Raw genomic sequence first — 19,218 nt, forward strand, 5'->3', positions numbered from 1 at the left:
AGTGTAGACATTGTTAATGTGGTAAATGACTATTCTAGCTGGAAACAGCTGATTTTTAATGGAATATCTCCATAGAGGTACAGAGGAACATTTCCAGCAACCATCACTCCTGTGTTCTAATGCTACATTGTGTTAGCTAATGGTGTTGAAAGGCTCATTGATGATTAGAAAACCCTTGTGCAGTTATGTTAGCACATGGAGAAAAGTGGGAGTTTTCATGGAAAACATGAAATTCTCTGGATGACCCTAAACTTTTGAACAGTAGTGTAGATCAACTTTAAATCATTTAGAGCAACTTTAACTAATATAGAGCAACTTGAACTCCTTTAGAACAACATAAAAATTTTCTTGGTGACCCCAAACTTTTGAGAGATGAGGTTTAATCAGACGGAGGAGAAGAAACTCTTCAGACACTTTAATGATCATTTTAATACTGTTTTTTATTGTTAAAAGTCAGTTCTTTATTAAACTGGACTGAATCCAATCTAACATCAGTTTATCACATGGTCCAAATAACAGTTTATTTCTAAACTGCATAAACTTGCAGCTCACACAGCAGCTGCTGTTAGATCCTGATTGATCATTATTGTCCATGTCAGGCATAAATTAGAGTTCTAATTAGTCAATAAAGGTCCTGTTGTTGTATAAATGTGTTCAGCTTCTCTCTGATTGGTTTCTGCTGCTGTCTGATGCTGCAGATGTTTAATGAACTCAGAGGAAAAACTCCTAAACAGCTGGAAGCAACAAACTGAGCTTCTCAGAACCCAGTTGACATTAATTACTGATGAGTCTCATTAATCTGAGCTGTTTTTACTGCAGTCAACTTTGATTTTTACAGACGTTTTAGTTCATAAGAGGTGATAAATTATACAGCAAAGTGAATGAGAAAGATGTATGTGATTTTGAAGTTGTGTCTTTATCTCTGTGTGACGTTTTTGGACGAATATTGGAGCTGAAATGTAGAAAAATCTTTAAATCGCTTCACAAAACTTAAAGTAGAGTCGCTAGATTGTTTATATATGAATCACAAAGTTCTTAGATGCAGCAGATTATGGTGGAATCCCGCAAAATCAAAAGACAAACGCAAAATGCAAAAGAATATAAAGAATAGTCCGATAGTTTAGATGTTAACATGACAGAGGAGTACAATGTAAGTACCAAAACATCCATTAAAAAGGAATTTTAGATGCAGGATTTAAAAATAAGGAGCAGCCAGTTGGAGAAAAGCTTCAACCACTGAGTTTTCCTCAGTTTTGGCAAAACCAGAAGGCCAAAAGCAGCAGAAGTGAGAATCCTGCAGAGACAGAAGAGAGTTTAAAGTTCATGGAAGACCAGAGAAAATGTAGTTTCTCGTCTTGTTAACACATCCAGATGGTGTTTTTATTGGCTGGAAACTGGGTGAACTGAGTGTTTGTGTGTTAAAGCTGCAGAGTAACGAAGACGTTCACTAAAACAGGTTCAGAATAAAGTTAAAGAACCAAACGTGCTGCAGGGGGAAGTTTTCTGTATTATTCGTCTTTAAAACCAGCAGGAAAAACTCAGTTTTCACAGTTTGAGTTTATTTTCTCCACTGCAGTTAATGGAAAGAAGCCAGATTTGTATTTTATTTCTTTTTTAAATGTTCTGTATCATTTTTAAAATTCAGTTAAATAGAATCACAGCTGCTGAGACAATCATCCTCCATCCAGTGACCAGAACAACTATCAGCAGCCATTTTTCTATAAACTAAAACAGCAAAAATATAAAAGGTTTTACGCTAATTTGACCTGTATTTTCTTTTTCTTTTTTTTGCTTTTTCAGTAAATAGTCGACACATAAACGTAGATTTTCTGATGTGAACATTTCATTCCTGTGACTGAACATCTGCTTCCTCTTATAGTTTATTGTTTCTCCTCAAAGCAATAGAATATAAAATAGAATCAAGACTAACTTAGGAGGGATGCAAATTGTTTGTTTGCTTTTTTCTTTATTAGATGTTTTTAACATGTGTCCAGCAACTACAGATGAAAATGAGCTTTTTGCTAACTCTGGGTTATCCTCCATCTGCTGCCTTATTGGTTAATACAGTTTGAATTGTTTGGTTTTTAGCAGCAATTAATTGATGATTCAATAATCAATACTAGAAAAGCAATCAGAGAGCGCAGTACTCCTCCAAGGCTGTTCATTCCCCCATATGACATTGTCAGAAATGCAGCATTTTTTTAAATAAATGCAGCATTTTTTTGTTAGTTTCTGATGATCAGAAATAACGGCAACATAGAATGTCTCCATTTAATATAGATATACCCACAAACAAAATGACCTTGTGCTGAGCACAGGTGTGTGTTCTGCATGTGTACATTATGTACGAATACCGAATCATGTGACTTGACTACACATGCGGACAAAATTGTTGGTACCCCTTGGTTAATGAAATATAAACCTACAATGGTCACAGAAATAATTTGAATCTGACAAAAGTAATAATGAATAAAAATTCTATGAAAATTAACCAATGAAAATCAGACATTGCTTTTGAACTGTGGTTTAACAGAATTATTTTAAAAAATAAACTCATGAAACAGGCCTGGACAAAAATGATGGTACCCTTAACTTAATATTTTGTTGTACAACCTTTTGAGGCAATCACTGCAATCAAACCATTTGTGTAACTGTCAATGAGACTTCTGCACCTCTCAGCAGGTATTCTGGTCCAATCCTCATCAGCAGACTGCTCCAGTTGTCTCAGGTTTGAAGGGTTCCTTCTCCAGACGCCATGTTTCAGCTCCTTCCACAGATGTTCAATAGGATTTAGATCAGGGCTCATAGAGGCCACTTCACAATAGTCCAATGTTTTCCTCTTAGCCATTCTTGGCTGTTTTTAGCTGTGTGTTTTGGCTCATTATCCTGTTGTAAGACCCATGACCTGCGACTGAGACCAAGCTTTCTGACACTGGGCAGCACATTTCTCTCTAGAATACCTTGATAGTCATGAGATTTCATTGTACCTGCACAGATTCCAGACACCCTGTACCAGATGCATCAAAGCAGCCCCAGAACATAACAGAACCTCCTCCATGTTCCACAGTAGGGACAGTGTTCTTTTCTTCATATGCTTCATTTCTGCATCTGTGAACATAGAGCTGATGTGCCAAAAAGTTCCAGTTTTGTCTCCTCTGTCCATAGAACATTCTCCCAGAAGCTTTGTGGCTTGTCAACGTGCAGTTTGTCAAATTCCAGTCTGGCTTTTTTAGGATTTGTTTTCAACAATGATGTCCTCCTTGGTCGTCTCCCATAAAGTCCACTTTGGCTCAAACAATGACGGATGGTGTGATCTGACACTGATGTAGCTTGACCTTGGAGTTCACCTTTAATGTCTTTAGAGGTTGTTCTGGGCTCTTTTGTTACCATTCCTATTATCCGTCTCTTCCATTTGTCATCAATTTTCCTCCTGCAGCCACATCCAGGGAGGTTGGCTACAGTCCCATGGATCTTAAATTTCTGAATAATATGTGCAACTGTAGTCACAGGAACATCAAGCTGCTTGGAGATGGTCTTACAGCCTTTACCTTTAACATGCTGGTCTATAATTTTCTTTCTAATCTGCTGAGACAACTCTCTGCTTGGCTTCCTCTGGTCCATGTTTAGTGTGGTACACACCATGTCACCAAACAGCACAGTGACTACTGTAACCCTATAAATAGGCCGACTGACTGATTACAAGTTTGTAGACACCTGTGATGCTAATTAGAGGACACACCTTGATTGTACATGTCCCTATGGTCACATTATTTTCAGTCTTTTCTAGGGGTACCATCATTTTTGTCCAGGCCTGTTATATGAGTTTATTTTTTAAAATTATTCTGTTAAACCACGGTTCAAAAGCAATGCCTGATTTTCATTGGTTAATTTTCATCGAATTTTTATTTATTACTACTTTTAGTATCTCCATAATCAGTGTATTGATTAATGTGTGCAGCTAACAGTTGGTTCTGATGAGGTTCTGTTCGGTTCTGCTGGTCAGGATGTTTCTGAGCTGCTCCTTGTTAAAACCAAACAAACAGATCTGCTGCTTGATGCTCATGCAGATCATCAGTGTTTGTCCGTCTGTCTGTCTGGAGGCCGCTGCTTCCTATGGAGGATGTTTCTAATCAGATCTATCATTTAATCATCGTTTAATCTGAAAAATACCATCTAATCTGAGCTCCAGAGGATCAGAGATGCTCAACAACTCTTCAGTTGGAGTCTGAAGGAAACAAAGTGCAGCAAAGAAGCTGGTTATCATCTGAAGCTCTAACTGGGATTTTATTAGAATATCAGGGCCAGTTTTATGATCTCTGACTGCTGTGATTCACTTTGGTTTTATCAGATATGGTGAATAAAATGCATCTACTGTGGGTTTCTAATGGTTTATTAGGAGAGGTGGGTTTGTCGGACTACTTTCTGCTGCTTTTTATTGTGTTTAACTAAGTTTTTCTAACACACCTTTACCTGTCGGTTCTGCTCAGCTGCCAAATGGAGTGACGTATCACCCCAACACCCACCAGGACCGGCTGGGGAAGCTGCAGGAGCATCTCCGAATGCTCTCCGTTCTGTTCAGGAAGCTGCGCCTCGTCTACGACAAATGCAATGAAAACTGTGCCGGTCTCGACCCGATTCCACCTGAGGTGAGCACAGGTGTTAGTGAAGGTGTGGACAGGTTGATTTTACGCTGAAGATATTCATGGGGTAAAACTTTCCCAAACATCATTAAATATACTAGGAAGGTTAAAAAGTTCTCCTTCTCACCTAGAAACGAGGAGTTACTCCTGTGTTGGTGAGCTGTGAAGCATCTGGGCTATATAATATAAATTTGTGCAATATCATTTTTTACGTGTAAAAAAACTTTAAAAAATCGATATTTTCTGCATAAAAATGCAATATTAACGTTCGTACAGTGTTTACAACAGTAACTGTCAGCATTTCTTCTTTAGGAAGAACCTGTACCATATTAATAGTTTTACATATAGAAATATCTGTGTAATATTTCTGTATTTTTTCTTACATATAGAACAGTTTGTGCCATATTAATATACATATTTTTCTTACATATTGAAGTATCTGCTATGTGTGTATATATATATATATATATATATATATATATATATATATATACATATATATATATATATATTCTATGTATGTATATGTTTTACATATAGAACATACTGTATAATATTTTTATTTTGTTTTACATATAGAAGTATCTGCAATATTTTTATATATATATTTTACCTGTAGAATAAGCTGGGTTTATATATATATATTAGTGGTGGGACGCGATTAAAAAATGTAATCTAATTAATTACAGGCATTGCAGTTAATTAATTGCAATTAGTTGCAGTTTTGTCAAATAGCAATATTTGACACAATAAGTGAAGTTTTTCAATTCAAATAAAATTGTGGTTGACAGTTGAATCAATGAATAGACATATACATGTTTCTAATTTTAAATTTATTTAAAAAAAGGAAAATGGGACATATAGAAAAAGTGATTTTGATGACTTAAAGCCTGAATTTGGTTGTTTTTTCCACTGTATGGCACATAAAATCAGCATAAGTAGTTCAAGGAGCTTCAGAAAGTTGAAAATCCAGAGATTCATTCTGTTTTCATCTTTTCTGGGTCTGATAAATGGTGTAATTTTGATGGTTCTTTTTATAGGAATATCAATTTTTATTTATGTAATTTTTTATAAACAAAAAGTTTATAATTAAGTTATTAAAAGAGATATTTTTGTTGTTTAGGTTATTCCTCCTCCAAGGAGGCAGAGCCTCGACGGAGTAAAAACTTAAACCACAAAAATGTTTCATTTCTATTTATCTGCATTTTTCATCTGTCTGCTACAGTCACAGATTACTGCAAATCTAAGTGCAATTATAGCGATTTTATTCAACATTTTAAGACTTTCTGTAAACTCAAGCACTGTCTAGAAAAGTGGTCTATTATGGGATGGCTACACCGTCAGCCGTTAACATGACTCGTAGCTAACGTTAGCTCTGGTGCTAACAGCAACATGTTTTACATTGAGGTGATACCGTCGGCTTGAAGTGACGCAGTGATCAGAAAACTCTTTGTTGTACAATTTACACACAACCAGGGTTTTATCCAAGCTGCCATCAGGAAGATTTTTAAAAGAAAACTTTCTGCCCAACAAACTCAATCTCATCTTCCTTCACTGTTCACCAGTGCCTGACTTCACTCAGTGCTTCCTGTGCTTCTTCTTCATGGCTACAAACAGACTTTAGATTCATTACTGCCACCTACTGGGCTGGAGGGTTCATCAGAGTTACCGGTGTGCCAGAAATGAGGGGACTGAGGAGGGCGCAATTAATCGCGGTATCAGTTTTAACGCGTTATTTTCGCGGCAATCAATTAATCGAAATTAACGCGTTAAAGTCCCAGCCCTTATATATATATATATATATATATATATATATATATATATATATATATATATATATATATATATATATATATATATATATATTTACATATAGAAGAATGTGCAATATTTATATATTTTTTTCATACATAAGACAAATGTCTGTGTAGTATTTATGTTTTGGACTTTTTTGACATAAAGAATCTTGAGAGTTATGCCTCTTGTTTCCAGGTGAGATTGAGAACTTTTTGAAGTTTCCTTGTACTGAAGTTATTGTAGATTAAGAATCTTCTGGTTCTGAGGGATTCAAGTCGAGGTTCAGAGGGATTCTTGCAGTTGAAGGTGGAAACATTCTGGTGTTGACGGATTAATTCATTAATAATGTGTCTTTCAGCAGATAGAAACACCACATGTGCATGTTACAAGGTTAAAAACATGAGTAATTATTATATTGTGCTTCAGCTGCTGCTGACTTCAGATCTTTTATTCCATAAACTGGATGTCACAAAATGAGGTTCTAAATGTGGTTCCAGCTGCTGGCGCTGCGTTTTTAGTTTGGCAGGACTGATTGATGCATCCAGATGCAGACGTCAGAAGATGCTTTGCGAGCTTGTTAGAGTGGTTTTTTTTCTGCTTTCCACACCAACTGTGGTCTAAACGAGGAGCTGTTAGTTTACAGGAAGTAGGACACATTTAGAAGCGACACACCTGAACCCAGGAGGCCTCTTATCTCACCGGCTCCCTGTGGACCTCCACTCAGCCTCACATTCAGCTGCTCCTCTGGAGGCTGTTTTAGCTGGTCGCCGGCCAGCACAGCTTTACTGCTGCTCACTCTGCATCCACAGACACACAATACACAATATATATGCAACACACAACAGAGGCAGGCAGTGGAACACATAAACACGTTTTCAACACATAAAATAATCCTGGATTAATCCCACAGCAGCACGTTTACAGCAGCAGAGGTTTTACTGCAGAAACACAGACAGCAGGAAGAAATAAAAAAACACATTTATATATGTATATGTATATATATATATATATATATATATATATATATATATATATATATATATATATACACAATTTTTTTTATATATGTATAAATTATTTGCACATATGTCTGTGTGTAGAGTTCTTTTGTATTTATAAAAGTATTCCTATTAAATATTTTCTCTACGTTTAGACATAATAATATGTATAATACTGATATTGTGCTTAATGTAGGAAATGTTAATATACAGATTCTTCTATATGCAGACAAATATTGCAGTAGATACAGATAATACACAGATTCTTGTAAATGTAGAAAATAAAAATGTACAGATATTTTTAAATGTTTAAAACAGTAGTATAGCATATTTCGAGGAGTATAAATATTGACATTACACAATGTGTGTGTATCTATCTATCTATCTATCTATCTATCTATCTATCTATCTGTCTGTCTATCTATCTATCTATCTATCATCTATCATCTATCTATCTATCTATCTATCTATCTGTCTATCTGTCTATCTATCTATCTATCTATCTATCTATCTATCTATCTATCTGTCTATCTGTCTATCTGTCTATCTGTCTATCTATCTATCTATCTATCTATCTATCTATCTATCTATCTATCTATCTATCTATCTATCTATCTATCTATCTATCTATCTATCTATCTGTCATCACATTTTTAAACTAAAAATGTTGATACTGCACTTTAAAAAAAAAGCTCACGTTTTTAATATTACAGATTTTATGTATTTAAAAATATTGATAATACAAAGATTCTTCTAAATGTAAAAACTAAATTTTGCAAATTTTTAGCAAAAATGCAAAAATCTTGGATATTGAAGATTATTGTATATTTAAAGGAATATTGTAGAAAATACAGATAATGCACAGATTCTTCTAATTGTAAAAATTTATAAATATTGCACATTTTTTAAAGTAAAAAAATGTTATCATTTCAGATTCTTCAAAATTTAAAAAAACATAATTACTGCACATTTTTATGTAAGAATTTGTATTATTACAGATTGTTCTCTCTTTCTCTATATATATATGTGTGTGTGTGTGTGTGTGTGTGTGTATATATATATATACACACATATATATATTCAAAAATGTAGAAAACATAGATAATGCACAGATTCCTGTAAATGTAAAATATAATGTATTAATATTGCACATTTTTAACCTAAAAATGTTAATATTTCAGATTATTTTAAATATAAAAAATATGAATACTGCACCTTTTTAAATAAAACTGAAGCATTTAATATCACAGGTTATTCTACATTTTAAAAATATTGTAGTAAATATTGATAATGCTCAGTTTCTTTTAAAAGTAGAAAAAATAATCCCAAACTTTTATTTATAGAAACTGTTAGTATTGTCCAGATTCTTCTATGTTTTATATAATATTGATATTGTACATGTAGAACTGTTGATAAATGTCAGGTTTTAGTGTATTGTTGTTGCAGCAGAGTGAAATACGTCAGTGTTTCTGTGTTTAGTCTGCTGGAGAACATGTTGGACTCCTGCAGCGTTTTAAATGTTGCTCTCCACTCGGTGTTTTAGTCTTTCCTCCACTATTTGATTGGATTAATGACTGCAGTCCTTCCCAGCTCCTCCAGATTGGCTGGAAGCTAATCTCTGTCGGCAGACTCCTGCTGGGGCTGAAGGAGGAGAACTGATTTGTGACGGCGGCTTCGTCTACGTTTTTTCAGTAAAGCTCTGTTCTGTCGTGTGATGTTTTAAAGCTGCTGCTTCCAGAGCTTCTCCGACTCCTTCTGTTGACGTTTGTTCGTCCTGAGGCTGAGGTTCGCTGCTGACCGGCCGATAGCTGCTCGGTTGGTCTCAGCTTGTTGATTTTGGCCTCAGCCTGGACTCCATTTATCATCCTGCACAACTTGGCTTCCCGCTGACAGACGCTCACTATTGGCCGCCGAGCAGGAAGTGGATCGATGAGTCGGGCAGCGTGACCTCATCGCAGCCTAATTAGCAACAGAGCCGCTAATGAACAGCTGGACCCAATGCTCGCGTCAGCAGGTTTTCTGTCCAGCTGTTGTTGGAAGCAGCTTTTTTCCTCTTCACTCCGACACACTTTATTCCACTTTATGGTGCTTTTCTCTGCAGACTCTTCACAGTTTAATTTACTTTATTGGCATTAAAGTCAGTGAAAGTGTCGAGCTGCAAAACATGAGGTGAAAAAAGGGTTTATTTGATTCAAAAAACGGCAAAAATGAAGATATAAAAACAAATACTGGATCCATGAAGAGGTTAAATAACTAGAACTGATTTCTGACAACAAATTAACTTAATGAACCAACTGTATTGATCGATATAAAACTTTTATTGGCTGATTGGAGTCCAGACTTCACCACAGAAGGTTGTCAGTCAGATCTCTGTCAAATATTTCAGTCCAGATTCTACATTTCTAGTTTATAAAGAACATTTTGTGCAGTGTCATCTAGGACCGCAGCTATCAATTAACGATTTGTAGCAATCGAATATTCTATCGATTTTTCTGGCAATAAATGGTCTAATCAGATTCTGTGCTTGGCGTTACGGCATCCAAAAAGGAAGTGAACACGCTGTGCAACAGAAATAACCGTCCTGGAGGAACACGGGGGGACATCTGTGGTGTATTGTACATATATAGTATAGTACAGGTGTATTATATAGTATAGTACAGGTGTATTATACATATATAGTATAGTACAGGTGTATTATACATATATAGTATAGTACAGGTGTATTATACATATACAATATTTATATAATCCATAGAGACGTTGCATAACCAGAACTGAGTTCTCACAACAAATTAACTCAGTAAACTAACTGTATTGATTGATTCAGGAGCTTTATTGGCTGATTGGAGTCCAAACTTCGCCATCAGTCGGATCACTGTCAAATATTTTGTTCCAGATTCTATAAATTCCAGTTAAAATCAGTAAATGTTCCTCATGTTTTGTGTTTCAGAGCTTCCTCTCCTGCTGTTTTCTTCTATTTCTTGTTTTCTCTTACATATTAGTTCACTTTTCATTATCTTCTGCTTCAGTTTTCTCCTCTAATTTACCTCCCTCCTGTTCCTCAGGTTTTTATTTTGTTCTCTCCGCTGTTTTCTTACTATTTCACCTTTTTTTCTGTTGGTCTTTTAGTCTCAGCCGTTGAACCTGAAGGACTTCATTAGCTCGTTCTTCTCTGCCAGGCTTAAACCACATCCATCTGACTCACCCGGCGACACGCAACACAACATCCATCTTTCCCTCCACACTCAGCACATTTCATTTTCCTCCAGCGGCTGCCAAGATCAGACCGCCGCTGTTAAAACTTGATGCGTTTCTCCTCCGTTTGTCCTGTTGCTTCTGTCTTTCTGCCTCCAGGACTTTACAGTTTGGACGTCGGCCTGGAAACTAACATGAGAAACATTTCCACATTTTTACATCATTCTGTCACTTTTTCCCTTTTTCAATCTCTTTGTGACTCAATTAATTCTTGCTTTTTGTCCGTTTTTTGGTGTTTTATGTCCCATTTTTCTTGTTTTTTGTTTGGTTTTTGGTGTTTTGTCTCATTTTTCTTGCTTTTTGTCTCGAAACTTTTCCACATTTTTGCATCATTCCATCACGTGTTTCCCCCTTTTTCAGCCTCTTTGTGACTTAGTTTCTTGAATTCCCCTTTTCTGTTTTGCTTTCTCCTCCGTGCAGTTTTTTTCTCTGACTTTTTGCCACCATACTCTCTCTCTTCATCTGTTTTGTACTTTTTACTTCCCTTACTGTTGATGCTGTCATCGGTTGTGTCCAGTTCCTACACAAGGTTTCTCAGATCATCGTCTACAGCTGTTTAACCTCGGGCCAAACGCTCAGACTTTTGCATAGTTTAGATTAGTTTCCTGCCTAGTCATTACTGGATGGAGGTGTGTTTTGGGTTTTTATTGGCCTCTGAGAGGTTTGCAGACTCTCCTGCTCTATCTGTGTTTGTCATCTTGTCTGGTATGACAGTTTCTGTTTGGAGAAGGAAGACGATGTTGGTTTGGGGGGATTTTTTTTGTGCTTCCAGGTTCACATGCAGCAGGGAATGTTACTGAAACCCACTAAATATGAGATCTACGCTACAGTCCAAAAGTTGAGAAACAAGATCAGATTTATACAAAAAAAAGCATAATTCCATAGGTGAATTTTGCAACCAAATAAACATGATTATTATATAAAGAGTCACTCATCAGAATAGATTTTTACTATAATTATCAGGTATTTGTATCTGTACTCTTGAGATTTTTGGGGAAGTTTTGTGTGCAAACTCTCAAAAGCCAAAGAGCTACGATGAATAATGCTAACTGTGACTTGTTTTTTTACTTTTGCACTGAAGTTGGGACTCTTGTAAATCTTTTTCAACCCTAAAACTAAACCCTTCTTTTCTTTTGTCAGCATTTATTCAGCAGTTGTCTGGTAACTTTAGTGTATACCTAAAAGCAAAGTCTGATCATGCAGTAAATACATCCCAGAATAATCCATAGAATTCATGCTGGTTTTAAAGAAAGACACTTTGAACAGAAACTTGAAGTTGTTTCCAGACTTTTGGCCTGTAATGTATACTACTGTATTTGAGAATCAGATTCAGAATCAGTTTCATTTCCAGGTAGTTTTGCACATATGAAGAATCTGACTTGTTTTTGTGCAAAATGTAAAAGTTTTAAAGAAGGAGGACAAATTCAGAGAGACAAAGCAGGTGTTAAAATACAAGTGTAGCAAATCTAAGGTATTATAAAGGCAATAGAAAAGAAATATAAACATTTACACTTACTTCAGTGAGACAGTTGTGCATATTGTGCAGAAATGTGCAAATCAATCACCTTACAATGTGCAAAATAATGTTGACAGTGTTTGGTTGAAAGTTGCAGCATTTGTGGAGATAATAGTTATTTATTGAAGACACGAACAAACTGACCACGTGCTGAAAATGAGAAGCTGTTGGTGACATTAAAATGCACATTTATGAAGACGAGGGGTCAGTCGGTGTCATTTTAGATGGAAGTGTTGCTACATCATCTAAGATTTAGTTCACAGCTTAATTATTTGTTGTTTGTGACCTAAAACTAAACCAATTTGTATTGGAGTCAGGCAGTCTTACTCCTTCTTTTTAGTGAATTCTCCATTTTAGTGACAGTTCTCGCCTCACTGTAAATTCCATAGTATGCATGTAAACAAGAGGATGTGTTTATGATAGTATATTTGTCTGCTCTTTTGGCCAACACAAGAGACACAAATCTTGACAAAAAAGTCAAAATAACCTCAAATATGCACAAAACAGTGACAGAGACAGTAAATTATAAAAAAAAGGACAAATAAATGCAAAATTACCATGAAGACACACAAAATGGCTGCAAAAACAGTGAAGAGGACCACAAAAACATACAGAATCTTGACAGAAAAGCCAGTTTTGACAGAGAAACAAAATCAACACAAAAATGCAAAACGATCTCAAAAAATTAAAAATCTCAACGTAGACACACAAAATCTCGACAAAAAAATGCAAAATGAAGACAAAGACACAAAATCAAGACAACAATGTAAAATGACCACAAAAAATTTAAAATGACAACATAGAGAAAAAAAATCTTGACAAAAAAATGCAAACTGACCACAAAGAGGCACAAAATAAGGACAAATAAATGCAAAATTACCACCAAGACACACAAAATTATTACAAACAAATATGACCGCAAAGAGACACAAAACACCTGCCGAAACACAGAAAATGAGCACAAAAACATACAAAAACACCCAAAATGACCACAAAGAGACAAAATAAGGATAAATAAATCCAAAATTACCAACAAAACAACAAAAGGAAAATGAGTTTAAATTAAAATCAGTACAGACCCTTTATATCCAACATACCTCAGATCAGTGGCTGCAGTGGTTCTGCTGTCCTGCCCCAGGTGTCCACTGGGGGGCAGTGTGACGTTAAGCAGCTCAGGAGGCCGCCTGGAGGAACATCAGCTTCGGTGGTGTCAAGCAGACAAGGTCAAGCACACGGAGCGTTTAAAAATGAATTAATCTCCCACTCGCTCGCTGTCTGTTTGTGCTGAAGAGAGTCGGACTGTTGGAGCTTCACAGAATCACTTTTACTTTATAGAAGCAGCAGAGAGGCTCCGCTGACCGGAGCTCTGACAGGCTGAAGGAGGGTCACTGCCTTAGAATAATTACACGTAAATCACCTTTTATAAGCCTGTCAAATAAACCTGCATCACAGATTCCAGTTTCTCAGTGCATTTATAGAATAAAGGTGTTTTGTTGAACATTTATTAAGCAGAAAACTGGAAACTCAGTGTTCAATAATTCCACTACAGACTCTCAATCTTGTCGTCTTCAGTTTCTGAAATTGGATGAAGGCATTGAATATATAACTCATAGGAAGAGATAAAAAACAGGAAATGTCAGATACTAAAAATACCCAAATATTCTACGGCATCGGATCAGGTTCTGCAACCAACATGGTTTTTATTAAGACCCACAGTGTTGGTTCTGGTTTGAAGAAATACAAACAAGTCAGAGCGTTTGTCCCCTACAGCAGAATGTGTGGCGTAGTCAGACCATTCTACATGATGGAATTACAGAATGATAGTGAAGTATAGTCAGACCATTTTACACGATAGAATTACAGAATGATAGTGAGATACAGTCAGACCATTCTACACTGCAAAATTACAGAATGATAGTGAGGTACAGCAGACCATTCTACACTATAGAATGATAGTGAGGTACAGCAGACCATTCTACACTATAGAATGATAGTGAGGTACAGCAGACCATTCTACACTACACCGATGATTATAACTCTGGTTTTACTTGGCCGATCAACACAATTCAAAAACTGGTAGAAAATTCAAAATCCACACTTTTGACACAAGTTTAAAGGGAGACTCATCGACTCTTCAACTTCCTGCTTCGTTCGATTACAGCAGTGTGTCAATATTGACGCGCCAGCACGTCACTAGGCTTGTGAGGGTTAATACAAGATCTCTAGTTGGAGGTCATTAAACATCACAGAAGTCTTTGTCATGGTGAACGTTGCTAGCTAAATCTCTGGTAATACAGCAGTCTTGCCAGCTACAATGCTCTCTGCTTGCCAACATGAACTGTAGTCTGAGTGATGCCTCCTCTGTCTCCACTTTATTAAATAGTAAGAGGCTCCACCTGGTGGAACAACCAAGTATTCCACCTGATCTACAATACATTTATTGACATACATGACCTTCTTCTTCTGACTTATCGGTTAATAATCGATCAATCTATCGACATTAATGTGACTCATCCATCCTGCTGCCTTCTTGCTTTCCGTTGTGTCAGCTCTTCATTTATTTCTGGTCTCTTGTTTTCATAGATCACCTGTTTGAAAATTAGCCGTTTGGGTTTAATATTTAATGTGCACTGTGCCTGTTAAATACATTTCTAAATGAACTAAATCTGTTAAACTGTTATCGTCTGATCCTCCTACACTGAGTCATGTTTCCATATTTGTGTTTCCAGCAACTGATCCCGTTTGTGGAGGACGACGGATCCAAACTGGAGGACCGGTCCGGAGGTCAGAACCGACCCGGCAGCGAGGAGAGGAGGGAGATCCTGGAGGTCAACAAGGTACCGAGTTCTGTTTCCAGTAGCCCTGTTGGGTTTAAATCAGAGCAGAGACAACAAGGCGAGGAGGGAATTAAAGAAAACTAAAGCTTCACAATATAATAACTTTACGTTTTATTGCAGCTTCACATGATTTTACTTCAGCAAAGTTTCAGGTTTATAATTAGAAATAATAATTAGACTTGAAATGCATCCCAGACATGAAAATCATTAAGTTTTATTTGCTGACTTCTTATTATCTGCTAGCGTTAATCCACGATGTGAAGTACAAAACTCATTTAAGAGGCTGCAGTTAATAAACTTTATTGTCTCTGACAGTTTGTGTGTTTAAAGGAGGTTTGATGCCGCAGAGAGACGATTTAAGCACCAACATTTAGATCATTTTCCTGGGATTTGATTCATTTAATTGACCATTTTAGCTGTTTTCTGTCAGTTCATTTCATTGCGATACAGGAAGAATCATCTAGTTAATATCTGTAACCGGAGGAGCATGAAAACATCTGAACATGTAATGTTTTGTGTCTAATTTTTCTTGCTTTTTCTCTGTTTTTTGTGTTTTATGTCTCATTTTTCTTGTTTTTTGTCTGGTTTTTGATATTTTTTGTCTCATTTTTCTTGTTTTGTGTCGTTTTTTGTGCCATTTTTGTTGTTTAATGAGACATTTTAATTGTTTTATGTGTCTCTGGGACAGCTTAGTCTCTTTGTGACATGGTTGGCCATTTTGCGACTTGTTTTTCTTTTTTTATGTCTGGTTTTTGTTGTTTTCTTTCATATCCTGTGTCCCTTCTTTGATTTTGTGTCAGTTTTGTGTTGCCTTTTCTCTCATTGTGGTTCTTTTGTTTGTTGTTTTTGTCATTTTGTACCTCTATTTTTCTGTGTTGTGTCTCATTCTTCTTGGGTTTTGTCTGGTTTTGGTTTTTTTGTGTCTCATTTTTCTTGCTTTTTGTCTGGTTTTTGGCATTTAATGGGACATTTTTGTCTTTTAATGGGACGTTTTGGTCGTTTAATGGGACGTTTTTGTCTTTTAATGAGACATTTTGGTTATTAAATGAGATGTTTTTGTCTTTTAATGGGAAATTTTGATCATTTAATGGGACGTTTTTGTCTTTTAATGAGACATTTTGGTTATTAAATGAGATGTTTTTGTCTTTTAATGGGAAGTTTTGATTATTTAATGGGACTTTTTTGTCTTTTAATGGGACGTTTTGGACTTTTAATGAGACGTTTTGGTCGTTTAATGGGTCGTTTTTGTCTTTTAATGAGATGTTTTGGTTATTAAATGAGATGTTTCTGTCTTTTAATGGGAAATTTTGATCATTTAATGGGATGTTTTTGTCTTTTAATGGGAAGTTTTGATTATTTAGTGGGACTTTTTTTGTCTTTTAATGGGACGTTTTGGTCGTTTAATGGGATGTTTTTGTCTTTTAATGGGACATTTTGGTTGTTTAATGGGACGTTTTGGACTTTTAATGTGATGTTTTGGTTGTTTAATGAGATGTTTTTGTCTTTTAATAGGAAATTTTGATCGTTTAATGGGACGTTTTTTTTCTTTAAATGGGACATTTTGGTTGTTTAATGATGCATTTTGGTCTTTTAATGGGATATTTTGATAGCTTTATGTGTCTTTGAGACAGCTTAGTCTTTCTGTGACATGAAACTGTGATACATTCCATAATATTGATGCTCAAAGTTGGTTATAGATGAACAGAATCCAGATCTAGTGTTTAGACTGTGACAACTGGATGGATGTAAAACAGATCTGGTTGCAGTTTTTTTTTTTTTTTTTTACCTGAACTCAAATGTATTTTTCATCTGCTGTACTGATGAAGCTCTGAAGGAAACAATTTGTAGTTTGTTCCTCCTTTATGGTGAAGAGCTTCTGGTAGTTAACAGTGATTCTAAAATATCAGTTTTCCAATAATAAACAGCGAGTATAAACAGTTAAGATTAAATATCCTCCTGCTGCAGATCCATGACAGGTGATCAGATCATCTGTGGTTTAGTAAGCAAATTAACAGAGTCTGAGATGTGGAGGAACACAGCTGTCTGAAATGACATCAACTGACCAGCTGCTGATTTTCTGTCTGTCCACTGAAATCATGAGTTTTATTACAATTACTGTCCAAAAAAATCTACATTAAGGCTATTTTTTCATGTCATTAAACTCAAACGGCTGATGTTTTATTGTCACATTTATCCTCCAGCCGCAGCTCTTTATTGATCGTGTGGTTTATTCAGAAGCTCATCAGTCCTGCAGTCTGTTCTGTAAAATACTGTACTGTAACCACCTTAGTTTCTGGTTTTCGTTGCTTGTTTTGAAGCTACTTGTAACTTGACTTTTCTAGTTTTCCTGCTAGGGAGGTTTGTCCGTCCTGATCAGTGCTGCTGTTGTTCCCTCAGAGGCAAAAAAACAGAACTTATTCCAGAACCTCGTCTGAATTCTGGCTGCAGGGTTTGTGCAGCATATTTAGCTATGATTGTGTCCAGCTGCACATCCAGGCAGCGGTGAAGGCAGCAAGCTTCGGGGAGTTAAAGCTGTTAGTCTGAGCAGCCGCCGGACGGGGAAGCAGATGTTCATGTTCTGGAAACATCTGCTGCAGTCGTTCCAGCCAGAGTTGTGGATGAGGAGGGCAGCAGACAGTCAGATAACACAGAGAGAAAGAGAGTAGAGGAAGGTTTAGAGGGTGGAGGAGTAAAAGACTGAAGATGTGTGATGGATGGTTGCGTTAAAAAAGACAAATGATGTGTTGAGGTGAAGAAGCTGTGGAATGAACAAACAACTAAACAAACATGCAGCAAAATTACAGCAAAATCTGATCTGTGCTGCTTTTAAAATACAGGAAATGTTGATAAAAACTGACTCAAATGACTTTTTCCAATCCTTTTCATAAATGCACACGAGCAGGATGGAAATTTGCTCATTTAAGTTGCAAACATATGTAGATTTTTGACATAATAACGCTGCCTCAGCTTAATATTTTCTGTAATTTAAACTCAAATTTCTACATTAGCTGATTTAAAATGTTCATTTATTTAAAATGCAAAGTTATTGCATATGATTATAAAAATTTGCAATATTTCGGTAGTTTCGCTGTGATATCAACTGAACTCTGACACCTTCTCCCACCAATAAAATAAATACATATATAATTACAAGATAAAAAATAAATAAATCTAATTTACTGATTAAAGTTCCATAACATTATTTTATTGGTTGACATATTAATGTTGCATCAACTTTTACTTGAATTTGAGAACTTAAATTTCTGCCTGAAAATTGAAATTTGTGTTGCTTTAGCTCAAAAGATTTAAATATTATGCATTAAAATACACAACTGTGGTTAATTATCAACAATTTAGTTGTTGAATGAAAACTACTGAAGAAAATCTAATTGGAGCAACTTAATTTTTTTAGATGTTTGTCGACAAAAACTTGTTCGTGAATATAGTCATTAATAACAAAACACACAATCATTTGTTTTAAATCATGACACATTTTCTGCAATGCTAGCTCATTTTCAAGTCATTTTGGACAAATTTTGAGTAATTTTACATGATTTTAAAGCATCTTGGACAAATTTAACATTATTCTGCAAATTTTCGGTCATTCTGGATCATTTTTAATCGTTGAGAGAAATTCTGACTGGGTTTGGATCATTTTCCAGTCATTTTAGAGTATTTTCATGTCATTCTGAACAAATTTTTGTCATCTTAGATCATTTTTGGAAAATTTTCACTAATTCTGGATCATTTTCAAGTCATTTTGGACACATTTTGAATAACTTTGGATAATTTTTGAAGCATCTTGGACAATAACCCCCTCAGTTGATCCTGAACGTTATTTCTAACGGAGCTTAGACTCTGTTGTTTTGTTTTAGTTGAGCCTAAAGATGTTTTTTTTCTACAGTACAGAGGCTGTATTGTGTTTTAGTGGATCCTGAGCGTTCTTTCCAGCAGCACAGAGTCTCAGGTGTCTCCATGTCCAGAACTGAAGCAGGTAACTGATGACAGAACGGACTGATAGATGTGCAGACGGCTGAGGATTGTCACAGTTAAGCTGCTTCCATTCAGATAACGTCTTCAAAGGAGCAACAAAGTGATGAAACTCAGCTGAAAACATGAATCCGTCAGTGGCAGGATGCTGACAGAGATGGATGCTGAAGTGAGCTGATAAGTCC

At 35.9% G+C, this 19,218-nt stretch overlaps 1 protein-coding gene across 1 annotated transcript in view; it reads left to right on the forward strand.

The window, feature by feature from the left end:
* The window catches only part of med30 (mediator complex subunit 30), a 46,786-nt gene that overhangs the window by 2,281 nt on the left and 25,287 nt on the right, over window positions 1-19,218 (forward strand). The window contains exons 3-4 of the mRNA XM_055018228.1: window positions 4,488-4,646; window positions 14,936-15,043. Of these exons, the coding sequence (XP_054874203.1) occupies window positions 4,488-4,646; window positions 14,936-15,043 (267 nt within the window). The remainder of the gene's footprint in view (window positions 1-4,487; window positions 4,647-14,935; window positions 15,044-19,218) is intronic.

The sequence above is a fragment of the Amphiprion ocellaris genome, chromosome 15 (genome assembly GCF_022539595.1).
Source record: "Amphiprion ocellaris isolate individual 3 ecotype Okinawa chromosome 15, ASM2253959v1, whole genome shotgun sequence".
Lineage (NCBI taxonomy): Eukaryota > Metazoa > Chordata > Actinopteri > Pomacentridae > Amphiprion > Amphiprion ocellaris.